General features: G+C 41.9%; 1 protein-coding gene across 1 annotated transcript in view; it reads right to left on the reverse strand.

The window, feature by feature from the left end:
* Window positions 1–25112, reverse strand: part of robo1 (roundabout, axon guidance receptor, homolog 1) — a 174601-nt gene extending 149489 nt beyond the window's left edge. The window contains exon 1 of the mRNA XM_080024764.1: window positions 24152–25112. Coding sequence (XP_079880890.1) covers window positions 24152–24299 — 148 coding nt within the window. The 5' untranslated portion in view covers window positions 24300–25112. The remainder of the gene's footprint in view (window positions 1–24151) is intronic.
* Between the last annotated feature and the right edge of the window lie 1232 nt (window positions 25113–26344).

Consider the following 26344-nt stretch of genomic DNA (forward strand, 5'->3'; position numbering starts at 1 on the left):
CAAATTTTTATGCGACGTCACAAATTATGAAAGGGTAGACCGCTTTGAAGACGTGACTTCTCGACTGGCTAGAATAGTGTTTAGTGCTCTGCACAGACACCCCAGACGGTCAGCAGGGAATACGTCGAAATGCATGTAAGTCATTATTTGATAATTTAGAATGGTTAAGCATGACTATGAATCATCATAACAACGTTTATAGGTCATAAAAGTAAAAAAGCATCCTCTTTAAAGCAGTGAGCGTCACCTGAATTCTGAAATAAAAACTATCCTGGCTATTCATGTATTTGTGAACAATAAAAAATAGGCTATTTGATATGCAGTGATATACCGTGCAATGATATAATATATTTTTTCTATTCCTCTTTAAAATAATGTGTTGCGAATGTGATCAGCAATTTGTAGTTATGTGATGTTGATTTCAGGTCCAGTTAAACTGGCATGGCTGTTCTCGTATACATGTGAACAGGAGTGGGCCAAAGGGTTACTTGATTTGCAATGAGTAACCGTGCAAAACTCTGAATAATAACATGCTGCTATGCACTTCATAATTGAAGCACTTCACAAAGCACTTTATACATCATTACTTATGTGTTGAATACTGTTGTTGCAAATGTGTATGCTGCTTGATTGTGTACTGTGTGTGAGTGTGATGCGTATGGTGTTGATTATACAGTGTGTGTGCTGCTTATGTTTGTTGATTGTGTCATGTGTTTTTAAGACACTGTCATGTGCCCCCTTTAAATTGCCACTCGGGGACGGATAAAGTGATTTGAATTGAATTAATTGAATTGAATGTTTCATTCCTCTTAAAATGATTGTCAGTGTGGCAGATTATGGTAAAACTGAGTCAGATGCTGAGAGAGATTCCATTCAACGTTAAGGGTCAAGGTATATAACATATAGAATCAGAAGATTGAAGAGATAAATATAAAAACAGAGTAATCACATTAGCATAACCTTTTTTTGCTCTATTTATCTATCTCTTTTGCTTCAGGAAGGAATTGAAAACATGTTTCTTTCAGTCCCTTTTGGCCTCCATTATCACCGTACTTTTGCAATATTTACAATGATACAAGTACTTTTGTACCTTGTACAAAACAGATGTGTATGCTTAGTTCATAGAAAAAGTGTTTGCTAACCTTGAGAGTCTTTTTATACATGCATCACCACAGCACTTGCACCCTTCTGCTGGATGTTTTGAGGCAACCTGAAATCCCCCTATCCTTTTCATGTGTAGTGTAACTCTATGAAGAATGCTACATTTAAATACAGCTGTGACCTTACAAAAACAAAATGGCTGAAGAAACCAATTAGTAACACTCACAATTGGCTCGGTATATTGAATGTGAGGCGCATCGGTTGAACTGTTGTTGCTAAATTATAAATAGGCTTAAGGCAGATGTAAACCTCAGTAAAACTGTGGCATGTGACAAAGTGTCAACTGACAGAACTGTGTCACAAAACACTTTGAATTCATACTTCAGTGATTCGAGTGTTTTCACTGTAGCAGCTGGAGGTCAGGCTAAAGTGAGGCGTGTTAGTATTCTTTTAAATAACTGTCAGTGTGCTTAAATGTTGGATGTTATGAAAACCAAGAAAAGTGTATGTTTAACTTTCCTTTCGGGGGGAGAAAGAACTAGTTACCAGAACTAGTAGAGGTAGGGGGACATATACTTTAAAGAGCATGCTAAATGTTTTGATGGCCTGAATGTAGTCCATCCTATGCGGCCATATGTCAATCACCATGGTTCTTGCAGCAGTGTGGCGGATGTTTTAGGTACCTGCTGTTACCCTCTGTACTCTCAGCATGTTCTATTTTCTCAGAAAATAATCTTACGATCACTGTTGTATGAGAAAATATAGTATTTTGAAGAATCTGAGATTTCACAAAAAAAAAGTAAACAAATCCAAACTGATATACAGATGTATTGTAGCATAATGTTGTATCTTGCAACATGTCAACCAGCTAGTGTTTTCAAGTGTCTTAAGTGTTTTTCTGTGTGTTTATTTCTGTGTGCAGATACAGAACAGGAGATGCAACATCATACAGGTACTGTTATATTATCACTAGCTGTGCACTATAGCAATATGGAGTAAGATCCTGCATTGTATGTTAACTGTTGATGGATATTTTCTATGCCATCTATACAATTTTCCATAGCCTTTAAAGCTATTGTGCGTAACTTCTGTCATCCCCATGAGGAATTACGAGGAATCACAACAACACTGTTGGCGCATCTACAGTACATACATGAGGTAAGCCTACGGTAATCGTGCATCGGTTGTACCTCTACTGATGTACGTCCAGGTTTCTTGTCAGCGGTAGAATCAACAACTGAAACATTTCGTGGGGCAACCATAATGTAAATGCTGCCATACTGAGAAACACAGAGAGAGAGTTGTGAGGAACTGATAGGCTTAATCAACTTTGTGTCAACTCATTTGGCAATGGCTTGAATGTAAACCAACATATATTTATATGAATAAGTGACGCAATGGATCACACTATAGCTTTAATTGGACCCTCCCAATGAATTGTCTATACATCCATCAGCACAGCATTGTTTTTGAACATGTCAACAGACAACACTTTTGGGGAAGACTAAACTACAGTATTACAGTAGTCTGGATCCCTGTGTTCTGCTACCAACCATTGATGACAGTGTGGCAACCTTCAATTTCTCCACTTTCTCCTTATCTTTATTTCCATAACCTGACAAACAGAGCAGCTTCTGAAGTTGCCATGCTTTGCGATTTATGACAAACACAATGGTAGCTGTCAGCGCAGAGGGAGGATATGAGTGCTGACGTGTTCTAGGAAGTCAAGCTCATCCTTTCATGTCAGGGCAGAAGAACCAAAGACCTGTTTCCTGTGTCTGTCTGTCTGTGTGTGTGTGTGTGTGTGTGTGTGTGTGTGTGTGTGTGTGTGTGTGTGTGTGTGTGTGTGTGTGTGTGTGTGTGTGTGTGTGTGTGTCTGCCAAAAGCAGCGGCCAACAAAGTGTAAATGCAAGAGTTTTAGCATGCCTCTCTAATCCACTGACTTCACAGAGGTCATTCTCATTTATTATGAATGTGAAGTTCTGTGCAAAGCTCTTTGATATCGGGAAACAATTTAGAGCTGGCTGAAAGTCAACGTCTTGGGGGAGCAATAAAAAACAAAAACACTTTTAAGGTATTGCGAACTCCAGGTCGGCATGTGGTTCCTTATAAAATTCACAGTAGGGCTTACCTCCTGTAGATGTGCCGATATTGTTGTTGTTATTCCTCAGAATTAATCATGGGGGCAACATAAGTTACGCACACTAGCTTTAGGTGAAACACTTAGCATTAATGTGGCCAATACTCTAACCTGACCCTTTCTTTAACTTCATCAAAAAGTAAAACACAGCCGGCACAATACTAGGCAACAACAGATAGTGATTGCAAATGGATTTTAAACCTTTCTGCTGTCTAGGTTTTTTCTTAGCAGTAGAATCTACAACTGAATCACTTCTTGGGCGCTTTTTGTGATTTTTCGTTTTCGTTTGGCGATGGCTTAAATGTAATCGATACTAATTCATATGAAAAAGTTACGCAGTATAGCTTCAACATAACTCATTACTATCTTTTATTTCACAGCTAAATACAAAGAGTTCAGGAAGGAAGGATTGACAAGGACATACAACCCTTCTTCCTCAAAGCTGCAGTTGAGAGTTTTTTTACTGTAATATTTGGCAAAACTGTCATAATAGCCATTCAGCTATGTGTAGGTGAAGTGGTCTGAAAATATTTTTTATCACTTTGCTCCCCCCTGCGTCTGTGTGCTGCCCCCCAAAATTGCCACCGCTCATGTTAATTTTGACCAATCAGAGCGAGGTCAGATTCTCCGTTCTTATTGGCTGTGGGACCTTGGCAACGACGTTGATGCGTCAGTTGCGTGAGCGTTCACGACCCTAGCAGTCTGACACTAGCCTACTGTTTGGTAGGCCTACTAGGCTACTACGGCGGACAGCGAGTAGCAATGTCTTCACAAACGAACCCTCAATTTACCATTCCCAGGATACCAACAACTAACACCGCTAAGACAGGAAAAAAACGAGGAAAGACGAATGTTGAAAAGTTAACTTCTAAAAGGGAGACGGAGAGAGCTCGAAAAAAAGTACACCGGCCATGTCTTCTTGCCCTATCACATCAAGACATCTCCGACCGCGACCTCGTCCCCTTCCTCTGCCCCTAGGCTGCCTGCCGCTAGCAGCAGGACGGCCGCTGGCCCTATATAGCCCTCGTCCTGTGCTCAGTGTTGTCAACTCAAAGCAATTTTGTCGCTATATTTAGTGACTTTTCAGCCCCCCTGGCGACTTTTTTTTTCAAAACAGCGACAAGCGACAAATCTAGCTCTTTTTTCTGGTGTTATTGGTGACTTTTTTCGCCAAAGCAAGTATCACCTCTTCTCAACGAGCAGCGGGAGCACTGACACGCAGCCCGCTCCTCGCGCAGCAGCCCCGAGCAGCTGCGGTCAGAGCAGGAGCATAGATAGTAGGAGATACACACACACCTCTCCGCTCTTACAATTAGTTTGCTATCTTGCCTGGCTGTTACAGCTACTTTTGTTAGGCCTACCAGCACACTTACAATGATTTTAAGCTAACATACATGGTCTGTCTGTGATTAAAATGTATGCTCAATATGTACGTATGTAGTTATCATTACTAATGTTTAATCACCTCGGAATCGGACATGGTGTTTGTCTCCTGTCAATGTAACTGAATTCACATGAACGCGCATAGCTGTCGTTCGGAGGGAGGAACTACAGCAGGTAGAGCGTTGGGAAAACAGTCGTTGGGATCCCAACGGCTGAAACTCTCAACTGCAGCTTCAATGTCATGTGTAGGAGGGAGATCAGATAAACAGTGAAACTTAATCATAAATCAATGAACCTGTTCCTCTGTGAAGTTCACTGAGATCACATGGCCAACACACAATTAAAGCCAACCGGGCACCTATAGGATCCTTCACTCTAACCCTTCAAGGTGCTCTCCGTTTTCACCTGAGCTAAAACTGGCAGCTGTCAAGATTATCCCCACGTTTTCGTCCGGGCGGCTCACGGCCCCTCTGAAAATGGAGCCCTTGGCAGCGGCCCACTTTGTTCTATCAGTGGCAGGCGGAGGTATTATGGCACATTAGACTCATTTCCAATTCACTGACTGGGCCAGATCAATTCCCCATTCTGTTTCATGCACAGATGGGATTAAATGGCAAGATTAAAGATGAACTCTTGGCACTGTCTACCGGACAGAATATCTCCCCTTCTAAAGATGAACCAGAATGCATTGAGGCAGACATGACACGATTTTCCTTTTTTCTTTAACCCTCATTAAAAAGCACGCCAAGCCTGTTGAGAACTGGGAACCTTGACTATACACTAATTTAGAGTTTAAATTGAAAGATTCCTCCATTTATATTGTTTGTGCTCAAACTTGTGAAATGTCTTGACAAAAGAGGCAGCGTGGTACTGATAATAGTGCCATGGTTTTGTTGGTTGTTGCCCTGAATTTCATAGTGAACCCTGTAATGGTTTTGCCAGTTAATTTGGACTGCCTGTTTCAGCACACAAGAGATCCTGACGCTGTGTGAGGTCCAGTAAATCACCTAGGGAGATAGGTCTCTTCCCTGCAGGATAACACACTGAGAGCCCCTTTTTCCCCTTACTCAGGGGGAAGAGCTCAAAAACCAAACCAAAACATGTGCGTCATCACTAATTTCCTCCAGACTTGGATCCTTTGTGTGTGTCCCAGTTCTTCAGGTGAGGAGCCCATTTATAGCTTTTTACATTTCCCCACAGAGCCCTGCGGTCTGAGGGGATACCGCCGGCTACAGCAACTGATGCACTTGAAGTGGTGTGTGGCGTGCCTCCTTTTCCCACAATTCTCCTCTTTCAACACACCCAAACTGAGAAAGTATTTTGCAGCAGTCAAAACACGAAGATCATGTTTGAATATATGTTTGCCACGTCGGAAACATGTGGAAAGATTATTTATTCTGTCCATATACTTTTCCACTGTGGGGGGGGGGGGGGGGGGGATTTCAGCTTGAGTAAAGTAAAACAATTAGCTCTTCCAAGTGCAGTATGTCATCATTTTGACTACTTTCAAAATAAATAAAGGGTCTTATATGTTTTAAGCTTGTATGGCTGATGTTTCACAACACATGCTTTCGGAGTATATACATAAAATACAGTTTATCATGAAAAGTCTAACTATCCTGACAGTCAACAAGTTTGATAAAAATGTAAAAAATAACCTCAAGTCATTCCTCCCCTCAATACTTTTCTTCATACACTTTGACATATCCCTGGGTGTTATGGTATGTATGCAAGGACACATTGAGAATGACGTGAAAGCAAGAAGTAGCAGCATAGTACCTGTGTAGCCCAAAGAGTTGTCATCGTCGTGTTCGGTGGTGGGAGCTGGTGTTGCCCCCTCGCTGGCCCCGTCCTGAGCGACTGCCGTCTCTGTCAACAATAACAGCACAGGGACTGAGAACCCAGACGCATTCTGCCCACTCTCCCCACCCACGCTCCAAGCCTCCAGCCCTCTGCATCCTTGACACAGTAGGCACAGTGCGAACACACACAGTAGCGCCCGGTTCCATCCTTGGAAAGACAGCCTCTGACCGCTTACTCCAAACACCCACATTGCAGTAAATGACCAAGAATTCACAATCCCTACAGTTGTGTATAATCCAGTTTGGTGATGAAAATGATCATTGCAGATGTGCGTCAATCATTTGTTTGGGGTATAGATCCATTGGACGATGTGTTGAGGCAGTCTTTTTTCTCTCTGGGCTCAGCGGGCGGTTGTTCTGTTGTTGTTGCCCCGTGTTGGGCTTAGAGTGTAAGTGTTAGGGTGTAAAACAGAATCATCTCTATCGTATCAATAGCCATAAGTGGCTGCACCCCTAAGGGAGCACATGGGCTGGACAAAGGAAGGGAGGGCCAGGGCACACTCTGCATGATTGACAACGCCACTCTACACGCGCGTGCGCGCGCACACACACACACACACACACACACACACACACACACACACACACACACACACACACACACACACACACACACACACACACACACACACACACACACACACACACACACACACACACACACACCATGCAGTCCTGATGCAAATGCAATGATGCACCATTAATTACTAATCAGCCCCTTTTGATACGGGGCCAGTCATTGTGCCTGTGTCTTGTGCAGACTGACAGGTTGAGTGTGTGCGACAGGAGGTGTGAGGGCGGGACAGTGTGTGTGTGCGTGTGTGTTTGGGTGGGGGGGGGGGGGGGGGGGCGAGAAAAAGAGGCCAAGAGGGCTAGGGGTGTAAATGGCTTATGGGGACAGACGATATAGGCCAACTGTGCCCTTATGATGGCTCAGTGTGAAATAAATCAGACTCCAGCCATGCCCATTCTCTTTGTGGCCCACTGACAGTGGGGTTAATTTGGGGGCCGGGAGGTCGCTATATGGAGCGGTATAAGAGGAATCTTAATCAAAGAGCATCCAACCCCCGTTAGCCATCTGAGTGGCAGTCTGTCGGAAGTATCTGTTTCCTCAATGAGATCTGGCATGGATTCTGATAAATAACAGACGGGCCGACAGAATTGTTCATCGGAGAGTACTTTGGAGCAACGGAGTGTGAAGAAGAGGGTGACCAGTCATTTCATCTGCCCCTCCCACCCTCAGAGAGCTGACACCAGACTGTTCCAACACAGTGACGGCCTAAAACCGGCTGGACACTTAACAATAGTTTGGGATTAATAATAGTGAACACACACAATACAAAAAAGACATTCAAAATATAGTGATCATATCCCCCCCTGCTGCTCTTGTAGTGTGGCAATTAATGTGACAGATACAATGGCCTCATGCTGGGCCTACACCCTATTATCATGCACTTCTTGCCTTAGTGTTTATCCAAATAGCAGTGTTTGAGTGACAACACTACAGGAGAGCAGAGAGCCTCTGAGTCACACAAAAATAACCTAGTGCAGGTTACTCAGGCATGCACAAGGATGAGGTGCGATGATACACATAACCACATGAGATGAGAACGTGTTGACATGAACAAACACAGACATCAAGCACAGAGTCTGAGGCACTGTCTGACACTTACAGCATGACACCAGTGAGATATGTGTTTTTAAGTCTGTTTAAAACAGACCAATTAAAATAAAGTATAGCACTGACAGCAATTATGGATCAATTGTCAAAACACAATTATGTTCAATAAAAATGAATCTTGTATTTTTCCTCCACTAAAAAGTGCACATAATAACACTTACAAACATCCACAAAGCAAATCTGATTAAAAAGGAACATGTACGATTTATTCCACTGTTACAGCAAGTTGGACTGATTGGCTGGGCTAAACACTGAATACATATAAGCTGACAAATTGAGAATGAATGAAAGCCCATTCTTGATATGATGTTGATTCTTACTAACTAATGAAGACGGGGGGATCCGTGGGATGTGGTTGAGAACTGCTTCCAAAGCAATGATTATGAACTAAGACTACTCTCTCTCACACAATTATACATGGTAAAGTCCTTATCAAAACAAATTCTACATTTTAAGTAAAATATTACTCTTAGTGTACAATTATTAAAACAGTGTATGCCCTAAAAGCCTTGTATGCTGTATCTTCCTTGTATGTCTTCATGTGGACTTCCTCTGTCTGATTGGTCTGGGTGGTCCACAGTCAGAGGTCCAATTAGTGACCACATCAGAGGTCATTAACAGATGGAGTACCCAGCAGCCCCTGGGACATCAGGATAGTAAAGTCTGGACCTCAATGTTGTCTCACTATCCCCTTTCAGACTCAACAGTGCGCCCTGCCCTAGCTCCCCTGTTGGCTAATTAATGGGACACATGTGCCGATAACTGACTGCTTACCAAAAGATACAAAGGCAAGTAGTGTGCACCTCCCTCCAGTCAATCCTCCTGGGCTGCAGACTATAAGTCCCGGCCCTGGGGTTGTCCTCAAACATGGGAGTATGTCCTCATTTCTGGGTCACAGTCTCTTCCTTATGTTACAATCCACAGGGTGCCATGCACACTTTTTGCTCCGTTTCTATACTGTATACTGTTTTGAATAACAAGGGTCTACTCTAACTAGATTTGACTTGAGTGGTTGTTTGCAACTCTGTGACAATGGGGGAGTCAATCAGCACTTGAACCCCTCTACAACCTGACATGACATTAAACCTGATGGCTAACGTATTGCCCCCGTAGTCTAAGGTTGTTTAGTTTGACACACAGTGGGAGCTCTTAATAGACGTGAATGAAGAAGGCGCAGAGGCTAGCTGTTGTTTCATTGTTATCTTGTCATGTATTGGCAGCAGCACTCCGGCCCCGGCAGCACCGTATATAAGTGATGGATGGGCTTAAAATGATGAGTCTGACTCTGGGGCTTGTTAACAGGACTGACTGATTGTTTGCTGTAGGACAACGTTCCTCCACACAGCCTTGATCAGAGAGGCGGCATATTTCTGTAACACAACCTTAAGCAATTTCAGTGATTAAATTGGTTTCTTGGAAAACGTTCTGCCCTAACATCTGTTTACTTGTTTGTCTGATGACAGGGACAAACTATGAACAACCAACAAGAATGCTAATTGAGGGGCAAAGCCAACGAGATTTCACTTCTTTCATTTGCAGCCTTCACTCTGGAAGTTAAACATTTAAATGAGGTCCATGCTCCTGAATATATAACCCACAACACCCTCTTAAGAGCATCTTCATCATTGTGGAGCTGGATTCAATAAACTTAACCATTATTGAAGACAGAAAAACAGAGCCTTTTTTCAAAAACAGCTTTTTTTCCCTGCGGAATCTATCTAGTTTCTCTGCCTCAACAGTTTCCACAGCACCATTACACTCATTTCCATTTTGATTACTCTTTCTTTGTTTTCTGCATGACTAATGGAGTTTTAATCAGGCCTGGAGATAATACATACGTATGCGCTGATCACACACTGCTTCTGAGGAAAGACATAGTCAAAGTGGAGAAGCATTTTGATAACTATTAAAATAACTCTCTAAAATATCTTACATGCACATTAAACAATAATGCCCTTGAGATTCAAGTCGAGAGATGAATAATGTTGTCGTTTTTTTAAACATGATGTATCCATCATTTCTATTGTACTGTTGTTGTTATGAATAAAAAAGCCTTACTGCCACCGGCCAAGAAATAATCCAGCACATCACCCCCCTGAAAAACCATAACATGTCATTTCCACACATCGACCACAACTTTAAAAACAAATGTACAAGCGGATACAACAAATAGCACCAGTTACAGAAAAGCTATAAGATAAATGTGAGTATTTATAAGTGATGAGAGAGATACTGACTTTTCGTGTCTCCTAATGTCAAGCAATCATTTGAAGGTAATAGAAAAATATTTACAATATAAAATGTCACACATTATTAAATTGTCCTGCAGCCATTGTGAAAAGGTGGAGCAAATAACACAAACGTGTGCACATGCTATCACACACTTGGCATCAGCTCTGCAGACTGATTTGCTTTTAACTTTCATCATGTATGAATATCTGCCTCCACAACCACTTTTAAGGTATTAACTGAAAACTGATGATACCTCTATCTCCAAGCATGAAACAATTACTATGGCATAGCAGTGTACCATATCATAATGTGTTATTATTATTATTATTATGAAGTATTACTATAAATATTACATATTCATAACCTACATAAAAAAGTAATTTCTAGTCATTTATATGTCTTCATTCAAATTATTGAATTGGATTATTGAACCAGTTGCATCACAAAGACTTACTTATTTATATGCTATTAGAATGAGTACGGCTTACATACTGTACAATTATGGACACATTTCGAAGAAGAAGTAAGATGGTAAGAGTAAGACATATTTGATTATGTCCAGGTGCCAGTTTAACTTAACACATTGTCGCTATTATGTTTTCGGCAGCTACTTAACGTTGGAGCCCTGATAGTGACAGTGACAAACTGCAACACTTAGGACTACGTTAGTTCCAATGGGTGAAATGCAGGGAAAAGCTCATTTTGAGCAAATGTTAACATCAACTGTTTTCTGCAGAAATGTTCCCTCAAAACCATTGAATGCTCTTAACATTCACAGTTGTATTGCACATGACCAACATTTCGATCAGACTTTTGCCAGTTTGAGAATGAACGGACGCACACAGGTGTTTGGTTGTTGACAGTTGCAGTGCAGTCGTGTGTATCTTATCTCTTCCAAACACGGTTTCATTGGTTACAAAACCCACAGTCAATACACACACACACACACACACACACACACACACACACACACACACACACACACGTCAATCCTCAAAGTTAGTTATGTGACTCATCGTTCAATGCAAGTTTTCGTTGATTGTGGTTCAATAAAAAGGCAAATGTCACGGAAGAAATATGTGGCAACCACTCATTGATGTGGTTGCTTGTAGGGCATCTGCAACCGACCACAACAAAGTCAAAACAGAGAGACATTTCTAAGACATATCAACTGATTCGCTTGAAGGCTGTTGAATATTGCATGGTCACTTGACTGAAGTCCTGTGCAATGGTTCAGTTTCACGGGGAGCTGACAAGTGAGTTTGTGGCACACACTATAACCGTCACGGCTGCTGCCAGGGCACTTTTATCCCTTGTGAGCATGTGTTAAAGTGGAAGAAAGGCTATTGTGAAAGACGTTCCATGGAAATGTCGTTCCCACACCCACATTACGTAACACATATTCTTATTCCCACTTTGTTCCTCAGCTTTGTTTAACAACAGTGATGTCAAATAAGTTGAAAGCCTGCGAGTGAGTCTGGACTTGCTCTGACATGCCGACGGAGCTGATGCAAGTATCCTACGAGTTGCCAAAAGCCCAGATGTCCATCTCTCTCTATGACGCGGGAATACTTTTTCTGCCCAGAGAGAGACTGAATGAAGGAAATGGAACAGAGAGAGAGAGAGAGAGAGAGAGAGAGAGAGACATAGAAAGACTTCTCCAAATATGTGTTTCAAGAAGTTAAAATGCCGTAGCCAAGAAGAACAGCTTGTGAATGCTTATATCAGTCTGATCTGGAGTCTGCAGTTCATGGTCATGACTCAGCTGGCCAGCATCCGCACAACCACAGCCCAAAGGCAAGTGACCTTCTACTACGTCTTCTGACTATAAAATCTGCTTGTTGAAAGTACTTTACCTTGCGCGCCAATCAACTACCGTGAGCTATATTTTCATTTGGGGGCCATTCTGACTCAGCACTGACAAGCTAATACTTGTTTTCTGATCTTCCTTCCTGTCCTTTATATTTGAAAGCATCCGCCATCCTTTTTTTCGCTACGTCATTTACAAAAAAGGACAAGAGTTAAAATGAGGGGAAAAAGTCACCTAATGAAAAACAGGAGGCAAATGAGTTTTAGTGTGCAGTGGAGCAGATAATTCAGACCTCATTCGAAAGGCAGTGACTCATTTATGACAAACTATAGTGATGCTACCTTTCCTTGCTGTTTGATTCGCTTAATCTAGCGCATGTGCCTGACAGACACACACACACACGCACACGCACACGCACACACACACACACACACACACACACACACACACACACACACACACACACACACACACACACACACACACACACACACACACACACACACACACAAATAAATAAATTCAACAGGGAAGGAAAATAGCCCTCAAACTCAATTCATTCACATGTGTTTTTTGTATAATCTTTGAAAATTCCATCAATATGTTAATGTGGACAATTCTTTCCTAAACCTAGATACCGAAAAACCAAATTTCTAATCTTTCATCCCTCCCAGCAAGATGTTTTTCTGGATCTGCTCCGATGACAAATGCTGACTGTATAGGCACAACGAAAATTTCACGTCAGCTTGTATACCTAAATGAGATTTATTCCTAAGTAGTGATAACATTTAGCAAAAAAAGAACCCTGGCTCACAACTTCACGACTTGATTGTGACATAAGATTATGTACTTAAAATGTATAAGTTTGGAGTAACATCAATCTAACTTTTTCAATCTAAGACGTAAAGACTTATGGTGCCCTCCGTTCCATGGTGAATGTCTGTAGACTTTTTTTGTGCCATTATTGTGAGCCAAGGGGAATTCTGCAAAGTTTTTAATTAAAGATGGTGAAAGGGGAAAAAGATCCACTGGTGAAGTATAGCCTCCACAGTCTTTGATGTGATGACACCAGGCATTCAGTTCACACTAGGCGCACCTATTAATCTTTCTTCTCTCAAGCTGTGTTATGGTCAAAACAAATGAGCAAACACTAAATGCACCTTGGTTTGGCAAAGGTTTTGCTGAATAGCTCCGTTGACAACCAATTATTGCTTCATCCTAAGGTTTTTTTCTGACCTCCACTTTAAAAATACACAATAGACAGTATGGCTGCTGTTACCAATACAAATATTTGTGGGCATACTTTCTTAATCCCCATAGGCTCTTGTATTGTAGGAGTGAGACTTACTCACTCAATATGTGTTTGAAATATTTAAATATGCCCAATACACACTATTTACATTGGTCCCTCTGGAAATTGCATTGCATAAAAACACAAGTAGCATAAATACTACAACTTTAAAATGTAACAATATCAATGAAAACATCTAAAAGACGGACCAGCATTGCCTTTGGAACAGTGCAAATTAATACATTAAAAAAAATGACTACATGTTTTTACTCAGGTTCACGTATATACGTGTTCTAAGGGATTTCAGTTATAGTCAATATCTCATGTGGGAGCCTAAACACTTGCTAAAAAGTGCTTAAATTATCAAAACAAATACATATTTACTCCATATAGCTCTTCTCTAGTTGTTGTTTAGAGGGATGCACACAAGGTACTTAGCACACGGCAGTTTGGTAATGATTTCAAGGTAATGATTCCATTCATGTTTCTGTGATTGCCTGTGCCACAGTTCAGTCACCATCTGATCTGAAGTCAGGCAAATTGAACAAACAGCAGGCGCTATCTCCCTTTCCCAGCCTCTCTCTGCCTACACACACACACACACACACACACACTCACACAAACATTCATTCCACCACCGATTGGTGCTTGTCGGGGAGGAACATGTGTATGCTAATTCACTGGAGCACACACTCTAACTATTCACAGTCCAATGAGAGAGTGCAGATAAACCAACTTATGCTCTCAATATGTCTACCTCTGATTAGAGGAGATGGAAATGAGGCCCGGAGATGTGTGGTGAGAACATTGCTAGGCATGCGGCCAGTTTCTCAGCACTCCTGAAGAGAGAAGCTAACAATCTTAGTAGACGGCCAGATCAATACTGGCAGCTTAAGGTAACAGAGGCTGTGCCAGGATCTCAGTTCTGTTATGTGCAAAGTAGTTGTTGTTGACCCCAAGGGGACCATAAAGACGGTCCCAAATATGCAAGGATAACATGACAAGCATCTCTCTTCTTTTATTGTTCCAACTAACAATAGTTTACAGCAAAGGGAGCAAGGATGAAGTGTCAAGGAGAGTGTGGAATGGCTTTGATTTTGGTCTGTGTGAGGATAGGTTTACTCAGACATTTCTCAAGTGTGTCGAATACAGTCATGCACACTTTGTAATATAATTTTTTTAGTCTAGAAGGGACAAAAGAGATCAGGGTTTCAAACATCCTCTAAGTCACTGGAAAGGAATGTAAGATGAGTTGTTTGTAAGCCAGCTGAGATTAGAAACCCATTCACGGTTTCGTCCGTTGTTAACAGAATGCCTTTGACGTGGGGCAGGACAGTTGTGTTGTGCTAAAAGACAAACGATGTGTTAACATGTTTAGAGAAATGAAATTCATTAGGGGTTGTCGAGTGAAAAAAAAGGGCTTAGGTTGAAGGAAATGTAGTCTGTTCCACCTAAGGCAAGTTTTCAAGTCAAGATTCTTCAGGATGAAGGCTGTCCCGAGATTTACAATGTGTGAACGCACTGTCTGCGCCCTCTGACAGGTTAAGCCGTACATGTTTCCGCCGCATTGGAATTCAAGGACGCGGTTGTTTTGTGAAAATGTCCAGAAGATTTTGAAAAAGAAAAGATACAAATCCGGCCACACCTCAAAAAGGTAAGACAATTACAACATAGTACCGTGTAGGGCTGCTGACAATATGACCTCAAACACACCTTTCTCAAACCACCTACAACGCAATCCATCCAACCGTCACCTCACTAAATCAAAGCGTGTTCCCACCCGATATCCTGCCAGGGGGGGTGTTTAGATGATGACATAATTATAGGTTATAAAACTATTCATATTATTTCATTAGGCATTTGCCCTAACTCATTTCACTGCTAAATCTTTTCGGAGATATTTATACAATTAATTCTCAAGGATTTATATCTCTCAACACATATCTGAACCTTTTACAGCACTTTATAAATCTTTCACTGTGGTAATCATCACTGAACGATAAATTGGTCTTCATCTGTGGAGACAGCATAAGGTGGTGCCATATTAAAGTGGCACCGAATATGCAATGCGTATTTCCTCTGTCAGTCATATGGAAGTGTATTTATGGAAATGGATGTATTCCAGCTTTGATATCCACGCCCATAATTCATATGGAAATTACATCAAGAGTGGTTATGGGATCTTGTACACTCTTGTTTATTATCTTGGCTAACTTTAAATAGCATGATCCCATACTGTAACAATTATTAAGTTCAGTTGTGTCACATTGTGTCACATGTTTTTTTGTGTTACACTGCAGAACTGACTTCTTCATGGGCAAATTGAATTTGTCCTCTGGTGTTTACTCTAAAATTAATTATTCCTTAAAACAATCAAGATAGAACTAATGGTATTGCCCAAATAATGATATAATGTTAATAACTTTTCTAAGAACTACTAGTGCCAACTAAACCCTTTAACGGGCTTGTCGGGCTTGATGATTTTTCCCCTCACTACAAAGCAGCGGTGTCACATGACACATGGGAATGCCGAGGCAACCCAAGGGCCAGAGGCTTTGAGAAGCAGATCATAAATCCCGAAAGGGCGAGAAATGCAAAAAAGACAAAGTGCAACGCTGCACACCTCCTGTCAAGTTTGCATACAGCTCTCCCTTCTGTCACCCCTTCACCACACCAAAATCAGCCAGATTTATTAGTGGCAGGTGACTTTCTGGACTTGCAGCTATGGTTATGGACTGATGTGCTACAGTGCAGGGTATTACATTACCATCTGCTTGTGTTAAGCTTGGACCCATGAGGAAAAAAAATGAAGTAAGTCTCCTCATTCCATCCTTGAAAGCTGAGAATGTTAAAAAGTATGCCGCACACAATACGGTACCAAATGAAACTGTTCATGTTCTATTGCAGTGAATCCGTGGCACTGTAAATCATACGAGGCACCAACAACTTTTGTGTTACATTCGTGCCTTCAAGAGGGCTACAAGAGGGGGAAACAAATGCCACGGTGTCAGACATCTGGTGGTAATATGTCCAATAGTGCCTTCATGTGGTGTGAAACTATTTCTCTGCTCTTTCACTTTTATCCTGCTGCAATAGTGCTGTAGCTTCTCAGTGCTGAATATTTGTGTTTCCAGCATTATAGAAGACGGTGCAAAAGTGAGTGAAGCACATACACCATTGTGGTAACACCATTTTAAACAAGTCCATAAAAAGAAATGTCGTGACCACTTTAGATAATCACCAGTTTAAAAAAAAATGTTTTACCCAAAATTCAAGATACAAAGAGACTGTTCAATATATTATCGCCGACCTTGTCCTGATCCAAAATTCCAATTAGTAAATGAATTAGAGGGGTTCATTTTATGTTTTATGGTGCGAGGCTCCACTGCCAGTCTTCATTAGTGTTGATTAGTGCCACTGCCACGGCTGGTCTCTCTCTCAGTCACAAGTCCTGGCTGATTCCCTATTGTTCTCCTATTCACACTGCTCTCATTAAATCTGGGCATTACTGAGCTGAAAGATGTTATAGCAGGACAGTTCCAGCTCTTTTCGTCAGTTATTTCCAGCTACTTAAAATCTATAGTTCGTAACTTATGTTTCCCCCATGAGGAATTCAGAGTTATTACAACAACACTGTTGGCCCATCAACATGAGGTAAGCCTTCGGTGATTGTGCATGGATTTTAGAACTTTTGCTGTAAGTCCAGGTTTTTGCTTTGCAAAAACTGAAACATTTCTTGGGCGCTTCTTGGGATTTCTCTGAACTCCTGCACCAGTGTCGAGGGGCGACACAGAACTTTGTAAACACTGCAATACTGAAAATACAGAATGACATGATAGGCTTAATCAACATGGTGTGAAGTTGTTTGGCGATGGCTTGCATGTACCCGACATGATTGAAAAAAGTACGCACAGTAGCTTTAAAAATGTTAAAACAAAGGCAAAACCAAAACTTTCAGATGGAGCGAGGTGTTTCAGGATTCCTTCCTTGAAGTGTAATTTTCTGCAGTTAAATGTGAGACTGCTGCATATGGTGAGAACGAAGCACAGTTGAGCATTTTGAGTGAAATCTACACTCAACCTTGGATTCTGCATCCCCTGTAGTGTTGCCAATTGACGTAGCATTTTTAAACCCATAGAAAATCTCCTTTCTGTCTGTGTTGGGGGAAACAGATGTCTCGAATATCTCTGCGCAGATGCAAAAACACAAGCTCACAGTTAACCGGCGCTTTGCGAGGAATGTGTTTCCATCACGACCGTTGCTGATGCCGGTTAGACAGAGCCGGGGATTGTTGTGAGGAAATGGTGTGTGCAAACGCTGTGTCAGCGACAGAGGGATGCTGATGCAAAGACCATCTCAGTTCCCACCGTGGAAGACCAACCACTGAAACAGCTGGATGGGGCTTACACTGATGTGGATCTGCCACAATGGCAGCCATGCGGACAGGCAGAATCGGAATAGTTATTAAGATGATTCCAACAAAAAAAAAATTGTGGGAGGATAAAATGTGTTTTTTGCTTGTTCAGTGTTGCTATTAAAAAAGGAACCACACAAGTGAAGGTTTTTCCTTCACAGTTAATTACTTCTTCCATTAAAATGTAATATCATTTTTGTCTGCAATCACATTCAATTGGTATGAGTGCAGCAGTTACAAAGCGGAAATGTCCCTGCTCCTATTGTACCAGCAGCATCATTTATTCTTGTGTTGGCTCTCATAAACTCCTACCCGCCCAACTCTCAGCCATGATGCCTCTGGTCAGTTGCCGTGACCAACATTGGTTTTAAACAGGCATAACAACAGAGTGCCTATAGCGTGTAAGATGTTCTGCTCTCTGGAGGTGTGAGGCCTCTCCTGTAATTACCACTTCATCAGTGAAGTTAAGGAAAAACAGACGCCCCAGACGATTTTGGTCTTTGGACGGTAAACAGCTCTGTTCTGTGTCTTTGCTGTTGGTGGATGGTGGGCTTTGCTACTGTCATCCAGACAGACTCCCAGCCCTATGCATGCATTCATGGAATAGTGCCCCACAGTTTTTTTAGGGAACCAAAAAAGAGGGGCTGTCTCATCAGCAAAAATTGTAATGAAAGAGCTGACAAAGTATATTTTAAATTGAACTCATTCTGTCAAATGTGAATATTTTACCGTGATATTCATTTTAAACAATGGCAGGAGAATGGCAGGATGTATTGTTGTACTACCAGAAGGACAAACATACATTGTTTGCTCTTATTTGTATGAAAAATATTCCTTGTTTCTTTCCCCACCACATATTCACTTTTCTCTTGTTTACCGAGGGCCGATTCTGAAGAACTTTTAGCAACCCAATTTTAAAGACAACTCACCAAAATGATTTCACAGTAATCCTTACATTAGTCTCCATAATCTAACAATGCATAATGGTAACAAAATGTATTTTAACTGTTAACAATTAACGTCTAACTCCCGTTAGGCCTGCCATGCCACAATGTTTGAGTAGCAGCAAAAAGAAAACTGAAATAAAATGGCAGCCACTTATTATCATCTCCACTATTCCTATTTGCTATTGTTGATGAATGAAGTCTCATGCTGTTATGCAAATGCGATTGCAAATGTGATAGTTTCCCAGCATGGAGGCTGACAGAAATGGCCTGGAATCACTCAAAGAACACAGAGCACAGCGTCAAAGTAAAGGGTGTCAGGACTGAAACAGAATACAAATGAGTATTGAAAGCACGTGTTTTTTTTTCTTCACATTTTATACGTCTCAGATCCAGATGTAGAAACCTATAGGTACTTCTATCCACAAACACTTTGCCTGTAAAAAAAAATGTTGAAGTGAAAGTGGTGTGAAACAGTGGGGAATAAAAGATCAAGGAGTGGCGGGAGTGGTACCATTTGATTTTTAACCTCTAAAGACCCGCCTCGGCACTCAAAGACCCCTGACCCTTACACATATCCTCACAATCCCGGATCCCTGTGCTTTCGCTTTTGGCCCACGCCTGCCAGAGCCCCATATTTATGGACCATGCCTGATCACAGTGTCCACCTGTTTTTTTACTTTTCTCTCTCTCTCTCTCTGCTAAAGAAAAAGTTTAAATTCTTCTTTGTAATTCACGGCTTTACGAGGTTGTTTTCCTTTATGTGAATGCATAAACACCAAAGGACCGTCTCTCTTCGCACAGTACACCCATAAAAGTTGCATATAGTGGAATACAGAGCAGGATTGCAAAGTGAGCAAAAAGTATTTAAAAAACACACAGGCTTAGATAATGAATTATAAGAGGCTGCCTTATGGGAAAGACAAACAATAATTTTCATTTCCCGTATTTTCCTCAGATATCCAGAGAGAGTCAGTTGCTTAAGGTTGCATGCAGAGTGGTGAGAGGAATGCTCAGATCATGATCCCAAGGCAATAGCCCGTATAACATGCCCACCACCTTCTCTCCTTTCCCAGCCCACCACACCACTAAACCGACCTCCAATACCCTTGTTCCTGACTTTGGGGCGTGACATGCGGAAGTTGAGATTCTCTGCCTATTGTTACCTTAATAAATTATGTCTGAACCTCCTGCAAGCCTTGCCCTTGGACATGGAGGAAATGGGAAAGGTGTGATTGATGTTAACATCTGGGCCTTTGTGCTCTAATAGGGACTTAGAGGTTGTGTATCAAGAAAAAAAAAATCAATGAGGTTTTAAAATAAGATATATAAGATATATTTTCATATAAGTTATGGAACAATAAGTGATGGATATCTCACAGTAAAGACAAATATTTGGATCTGGTGCCCATGGGGTCCATCCTCCTGAATGAATATCATACATTCCTTATATAAGCATTTGCAATAATTGTATAAGCATTTGCAATAATTGTCTTGCATGCTTGCAAGGTCTACTGGTTTGGGCTGTGTTTCCAATGACAGCGTGTCTGTGGTTACGACTGTCTGGACTCCATTTGGCCTCTGACCCAAACCACAGGATTCAGTCCACAGTTCATTAGCTGCAGCACTCACTCATTCTCTCCAGCTCCGCCAGGCTGTTTATATATGCCACTGTTGCCATCTATTGGATACAGGAGTTTACGTCCTTACACATGTCCATGGAAAATATTTCATGCTAGCTAACAGCTAAAAGGGGAGATTTACAATGGTGATCTTGGTACAGTTGCAAACCCCAAAGTACAACCTTGCTCACATGGAGGTCTCATCAATTGAGGGAAAGTAAAACCTCAGGATAATCCAGGCAGGAACATCATTTTCAACTTCACATCACTAAATAATTTGCCGTGGCACACTTTCAGGGCCCTAATCTTTTTGTCACACAAACCGCAAATGTATTACAAGACAAAAATGGAAATTGTAAATTGTGCCTTAATCTGAAATTAATACGTGTCTTGTGCTTTGATTGACTTCAGAGAGACAGCCAGTTATATGCAGTATATATCTGTGGCCTCTATTAGCATCCAGAGCAGAGTAAATCAGCCGTAAATCCTTTAATCTCCCTCATCCATCATAAGGATGAGGCCATGTCAGAGAGGAAAAAAACTGAAACCTCAGCACACAGCACAAGGCTGGTGGTCCACTAAGACCAAGTTGGAAGAAAGCTAAAATGTATGCATGAATAGTGCTAATATACTGCATTAATTATGAATGATGATGTCTGTATGAAGGGGGTCAGTCCACGAGCTTACAGCAACGTAACCCACCCACACACAAGCTTTCATTTAATATGTTCAGCAAATTGTAGTGAGAACCAAGAGGGAGACGATGTGAAAAGGCAGGGAGTAAAGTTTCAGACTTTGCACAGAGGGACATATCTAAGCAGGGTGGACTTAAGGAGACAACTTGTCGCTAAAAATAGAAGGTGTGATATTTTATTTATCACGTACGCACACTCACACATGCACGTACACACACTCCAATCACAATTTATGTATGAGGTACATCGTAGGTTCATGTACCTTCCAGTGTGTGTGTGTGTGTGTGTGTGTGTGTGTGTGTGTGTGTGTGTGTGTGTGTGTGTGTGTGTGTGTGCGTGTGCGTGTGTGTGTGTGTGTGTGTGATGTCAGAGAAACAAATATGGTGTGCCTACATGAACGATACAACTCTTGGAGAAGGTTTAGTCTTAGTTCAGTAGTAAATTATAGATTTTGACATTATCACTAATTTCAGCAGGCTGGCTACTTGCATAATATCATCATATTCCATGTGGGCTGGCAAAGGAAACTTTTGCAGACTGTACAGCAGTATGCCACAATTACCAAGAGACGAGTCGGATAAACGCATACACATTTTTATGGGTAACATTTTCACATTTAAAGCATTTAGTCATGTTAGGAATTAGAAAATGCGTAACAAATATAACAAAAAATGCATCAGATATTGTGTCAAACCTGCATCAAAGTTTTTTGTTGGCCATTTGAGGAACTATATATTATGACATTACAATTTGATATGGTAAACAAAGAGTAGCCCTTAATGTAGACAACAGTTAGCTTATTTACACATCAGACACGGAGCAACATCAGCTTTCACTTGGAGTTGTGTTTCTGGCCACTTGCCGAATGTAAGTCCAATATTCACTCTCCTTGTAGCTATGGTTTGCCCTCTACCTGCTCGTTCCGTCAAATATTTTGACTCTTTAGCGGCTAAATGCTCCACTATTACCTACTGCTACAAACAGCTGTCTGTTACATCTGATGAGTGTGGTGGGGGAAGAAACCAAAGCAGTCAGGATTGTGAGCCCAGAGAACCAACTCCCTTCATACAAACACAGTCGTTTGATCCATTGTTTAATATATCATAGCCACTTTAAATAAATACTGAACAATGCCTGGTAGCTCAAGTTGCGTTGACAAGTATGTCAGGTCCCTGTCAGAAAAAAAACAGTTTCATGTTTGAATTGTTATTCCTGGATTCAGAGCTGTAATCCAAAGCAATGCACACCTGTGTTTTCCAGTAGAGGTTAACTGAGTGAAAGCCTGCATGTTAATGTTCATTAGTGTGATTCTGTCTGTCCCAGCTGAACACAGTGAGGTGTTGGTTCTGGTAGAGAATGCCACTGACTTAGAGCCCCCCACCCTAACCACAACCATGAATTTATTACTACCGCCGTAAAAGCTGTCAATAAAGTTTGATTGACAGGACCTTGCCTTTTTACTGTATGAGGTATGAGCAGTGTCAATACTGCTAGAGAGTAGGGGTAGGGGTCAAGGGTATCAATTAAAATAAGTAGCAGAGCTCAAGCTGGAAGAAGAAAATTCAGCGACAATTGTGTTTTTTCCAATATTTTACCAAAAGCCATACACAGATCAATGTGTTACTTAGGAAAGTATATTCTAAAGAGTGCACAAATAGTTTGCGTGTAGAAGGTGCTGGTTTATGTAAAGATGATTTACACCTCAATTTCCATGTGTGATCTGTGAGCATAAGATAATTTATTCAAATCTGGAAAAACTGGTCTTAGAAAGTAAAGATACAATAGAAGCCATTATCTTTTTTCAGTTCACTAAATCCCTAAATTTCACCCGAGTTCACCGACACTTATCTTTGAGCATGTGTGACTTTAACATTATTAGCCGCGAGCTGATAAGACACCGAGCAATTTAAGTCCATTGTTGCACTGTAGAATTAGCGAAGCATATCTTCAAGTAGCTAAATATAGCACACAACTCAAGACTCCCCAGTGTGATTGCCAATACTAAATCTGTGAAAGATATCGCTTTCCACGCCACCATGCTGAGCCTCTCATTGGGAAAGACAAGTGCCTTTTGACCTGCTTTATGGGGACTTGGTGCCTCTTCCATCCCATTTCAGTCATTTAATCTTGGAACGGTATCAAGATAGCAATGTCCCTTTAACCTTCCAGAGAGGGGACGGACACTAAGGGGACAAAACTCTCCACTTCATCACTCAGCGTCAAGTGGTGATGACATGCCAAACAATCCCATTAGCCCACAGTCAAAAGCTCTGGGACGGCAGCCTTCCTCGTCCCGAATCAACCGCAGGTCTCTCGCTCTCTTAACTCGTTTCAACATCCTCTCTCTCTCTCTCCTCCCAACATCCATGCACTCACTCACGTGTCTGTGTGTATAATGAACTCACTTAGAAGAGCTACACCCAGCTTTTTACTCTGAGGAAATCACTCCCGAGTAGCTTTAAAACTCTCGCACTGATCAATTAATGACTAGGAACGAGACCCGGAGAGATACTCATATAGGAATATTAGAGTGATTCTGAGAGAAAGAGAGAATCGCTGCTGGGAGGAGGGGGGGGGGGGATATTAAAACTATGAATTGCAGCTCACAGCAAATCCAGCAGCAGAGGAGAAGAAAGCACTTTCACAGTCGCGTCCATATTGATACCTCATAAAGCTGGCAACGCGGGGGCCAAGGTTGCTGTACTATACTCATATAGACGATTTATTTTCACTCTCGTATCCAGGTGCCACGGAGAAACGAGGCAGAGACTCAAACAGAGAGCAACCAGAGTCATCAAAGTGGCACAACCAGTGTTTAGTGCTTCCTGGAAAAAGAAAATTGAAGAAAAGAGAAGTAGCTGCCAGAAAATAAATGCTTTAACCCTAGTTTGGTCTTTTCCTAACCAGGAAAAAAAAGCAAAAGAGAGAAAGTGAATAAAGTATAGCAGATAGAGGGAAGAGGAGGAGTTTACTCACGGCTCCTTTCACCTTTCCACCTCCAGCTCCCCTTGTGTTTTCCCTGGCCGTCCCCGGGCACACAGAGCCCACTCAGCACCTCCGCCAGCACCAGCAGCAGCAGCAGGGGCATCCTCCCTCCAGCCATGCCTGCCTCTGAAGCTTGCATCTGGGGTAAGGGGGGGGGGGGGGGGGTGGAAGGCTACAGCAGAGTGTGGTGGGCCATAGGGATCGCTGTCCCACATTCAGTCATACTGTAGCTCACACAGCTGTATTATGAAGAGATCCAAAGCAACAACAAACACAATGTCCTCCTGCTCGACTTCCCCTCGGAGCGATAGCCCTGGAGCAAAGGCACTGTAGCCACCAGAGAGGGTCACACTCACCCCCCTCCCCTTAGTCCTCCTGGGGGATCGGAATGATCCTTCTGAGGCCAATAGTTTCACACAGGGACTGTAACTCCAGCATTTGGTAGAGGGGCAAAGTAAGCCAGGATTTCTGAAATATTGATCTGGTTATTTTTTTTCCTCCCTCTGCACTCTTCTTCTTTTTCTTCCTTCCTTTTCCCAGTGCCCCCCTTGGAGTTAGAGAGCTATTTATTGCAGTCCTGGTCAAAGCCTCAAACTGAGCTCAGTAGCAGTAACAGCTCCCATGAGCACGGATAGCACAGGCAGAAGAAAAATGTTGCAAAAAAAAGATGTTCAGGTTGACTGTGTGGGCTGGTTGACACTGATGGTGACACATCACTGATCCAGAAGCAGCACCAGCAGCAGCAGCAGCAGCACAGCCCAACTCTTTTTCCATCCGCACCAGGCAGTGGCCGAATGACTGAGTGTGTCCAGGAGTGCAAGTGTGTCCTCTCTCTCTCTCTCTCTCTCTCTCTCTCTCCGTCCACCTACCACTCGTCTCAGATCACACCAGGCAGTGTTGATATGAAAATAAGGAATAAATCACAGAGATAGTTCACTACAGAGCAGCCTTGACTTTGTCAACAGAGCGTCTGAGAGAGAGGGAGAGAGAGGAGAGAGAGAACTCACATCTAGAAGGGGAGGGTGGGAGGGAGCGACAGAGATATGGTGTAGAGAGACTGAGTGAGACAAGCATGGGGGGTGTGAATAGCAATTTCTCAAGTGCAATGGCTCTTGTGCTTTTGAACGCCCATGATCCTAGTTCATGACTGTATTTGCATCGCGCACGGTCTGAATGATCTCAACGGTTGTAACCTGTGCATGAACATGTGAGTGGGTGTAAGTGTGTGTGTGTGTGTGCGTGCGTGTGTGTGTGTGTGTGTGTGTGTGTGTGTTTGTGTGCATGTTTGCTGTGCTACTGAAGCAGGATTACTGTAATCTGATACCTTAGATTTAAAACAAAACGACAAAAAAAACATTCTACCTGAATGCCCAGCCAAGCGACCTGCCCAACATGCACCTGCATAGACAAGTACCCAGACCAGTTTGACTGGGTGACTCTGCGCGTGTAATTGCTGAAAATTACTACCTGCGACACAGTTTAAGTGAGATGTCTGAATGATATCAGTTTCACAAAACAGAACGGTTACACTTTGATATAATATGCTTCAACACTTAGAACTGGAAATAAAAACATGTCCACCATGAAAATCTGAATTTGAAACACTTAATGAATGCCTTTTCAGTGCCTTGTGTGTATAGCCCTCTCTGGATGCACTGCAGGGTTGTAATGGGCCAGATAAATGCCTTTGCATTGGCTTACTTACACTGAATTTTACTGAAAATTATAGTGGGTTTAAACATGGCTGATTTACACTTCAAAGGAAGGTTTATGCACAACTCAAAATAAAATGCACTTTTTGTTCTAAATAAAAATAAATGATTGACATTCTGGATGCCTAATATATAAAAGAAGATGGCAAGTCTAGTCTCAGTTGTTTGTTATTTGTGAGTGTAAGACCCTCTTCAGAAAAAAAACAAAAACCTGTTCCTACGACGTTAGCCTGTCTTTCGTCTTGCATACTCTATGTTGTATGACATTGTGACATTGGCACAGATATACACCACAAAGTCTATTTTTGAAAAAGGAAAAAAAAAAGAAAAAAAAACGAGCTCAGCAAGTCTGGGTTTAGTGTTACAGCTGGTTTCCTGCGCCCTCCCGGGCTGTCAGGAGGCAGGTGAGAGCAGGTTAACGTGGGAGAGCGAAGGTGTCTGCAGCACCTCTCCCCTCTGCACTCCCCTGTCT

This window comes from Ammodytes marinus, assembly GCF_949987685.1.
Source record: "Ammodytes marinus genome assembly, chromosome: 3".
Taxonomy (NCBI): domain Eukaryota; kingdom Metazoa; phylum Chordata; class Actinopteri; order Uranoscopiformes; family Ammodytidae; genus Ammodytes; species Ammodytes marinus.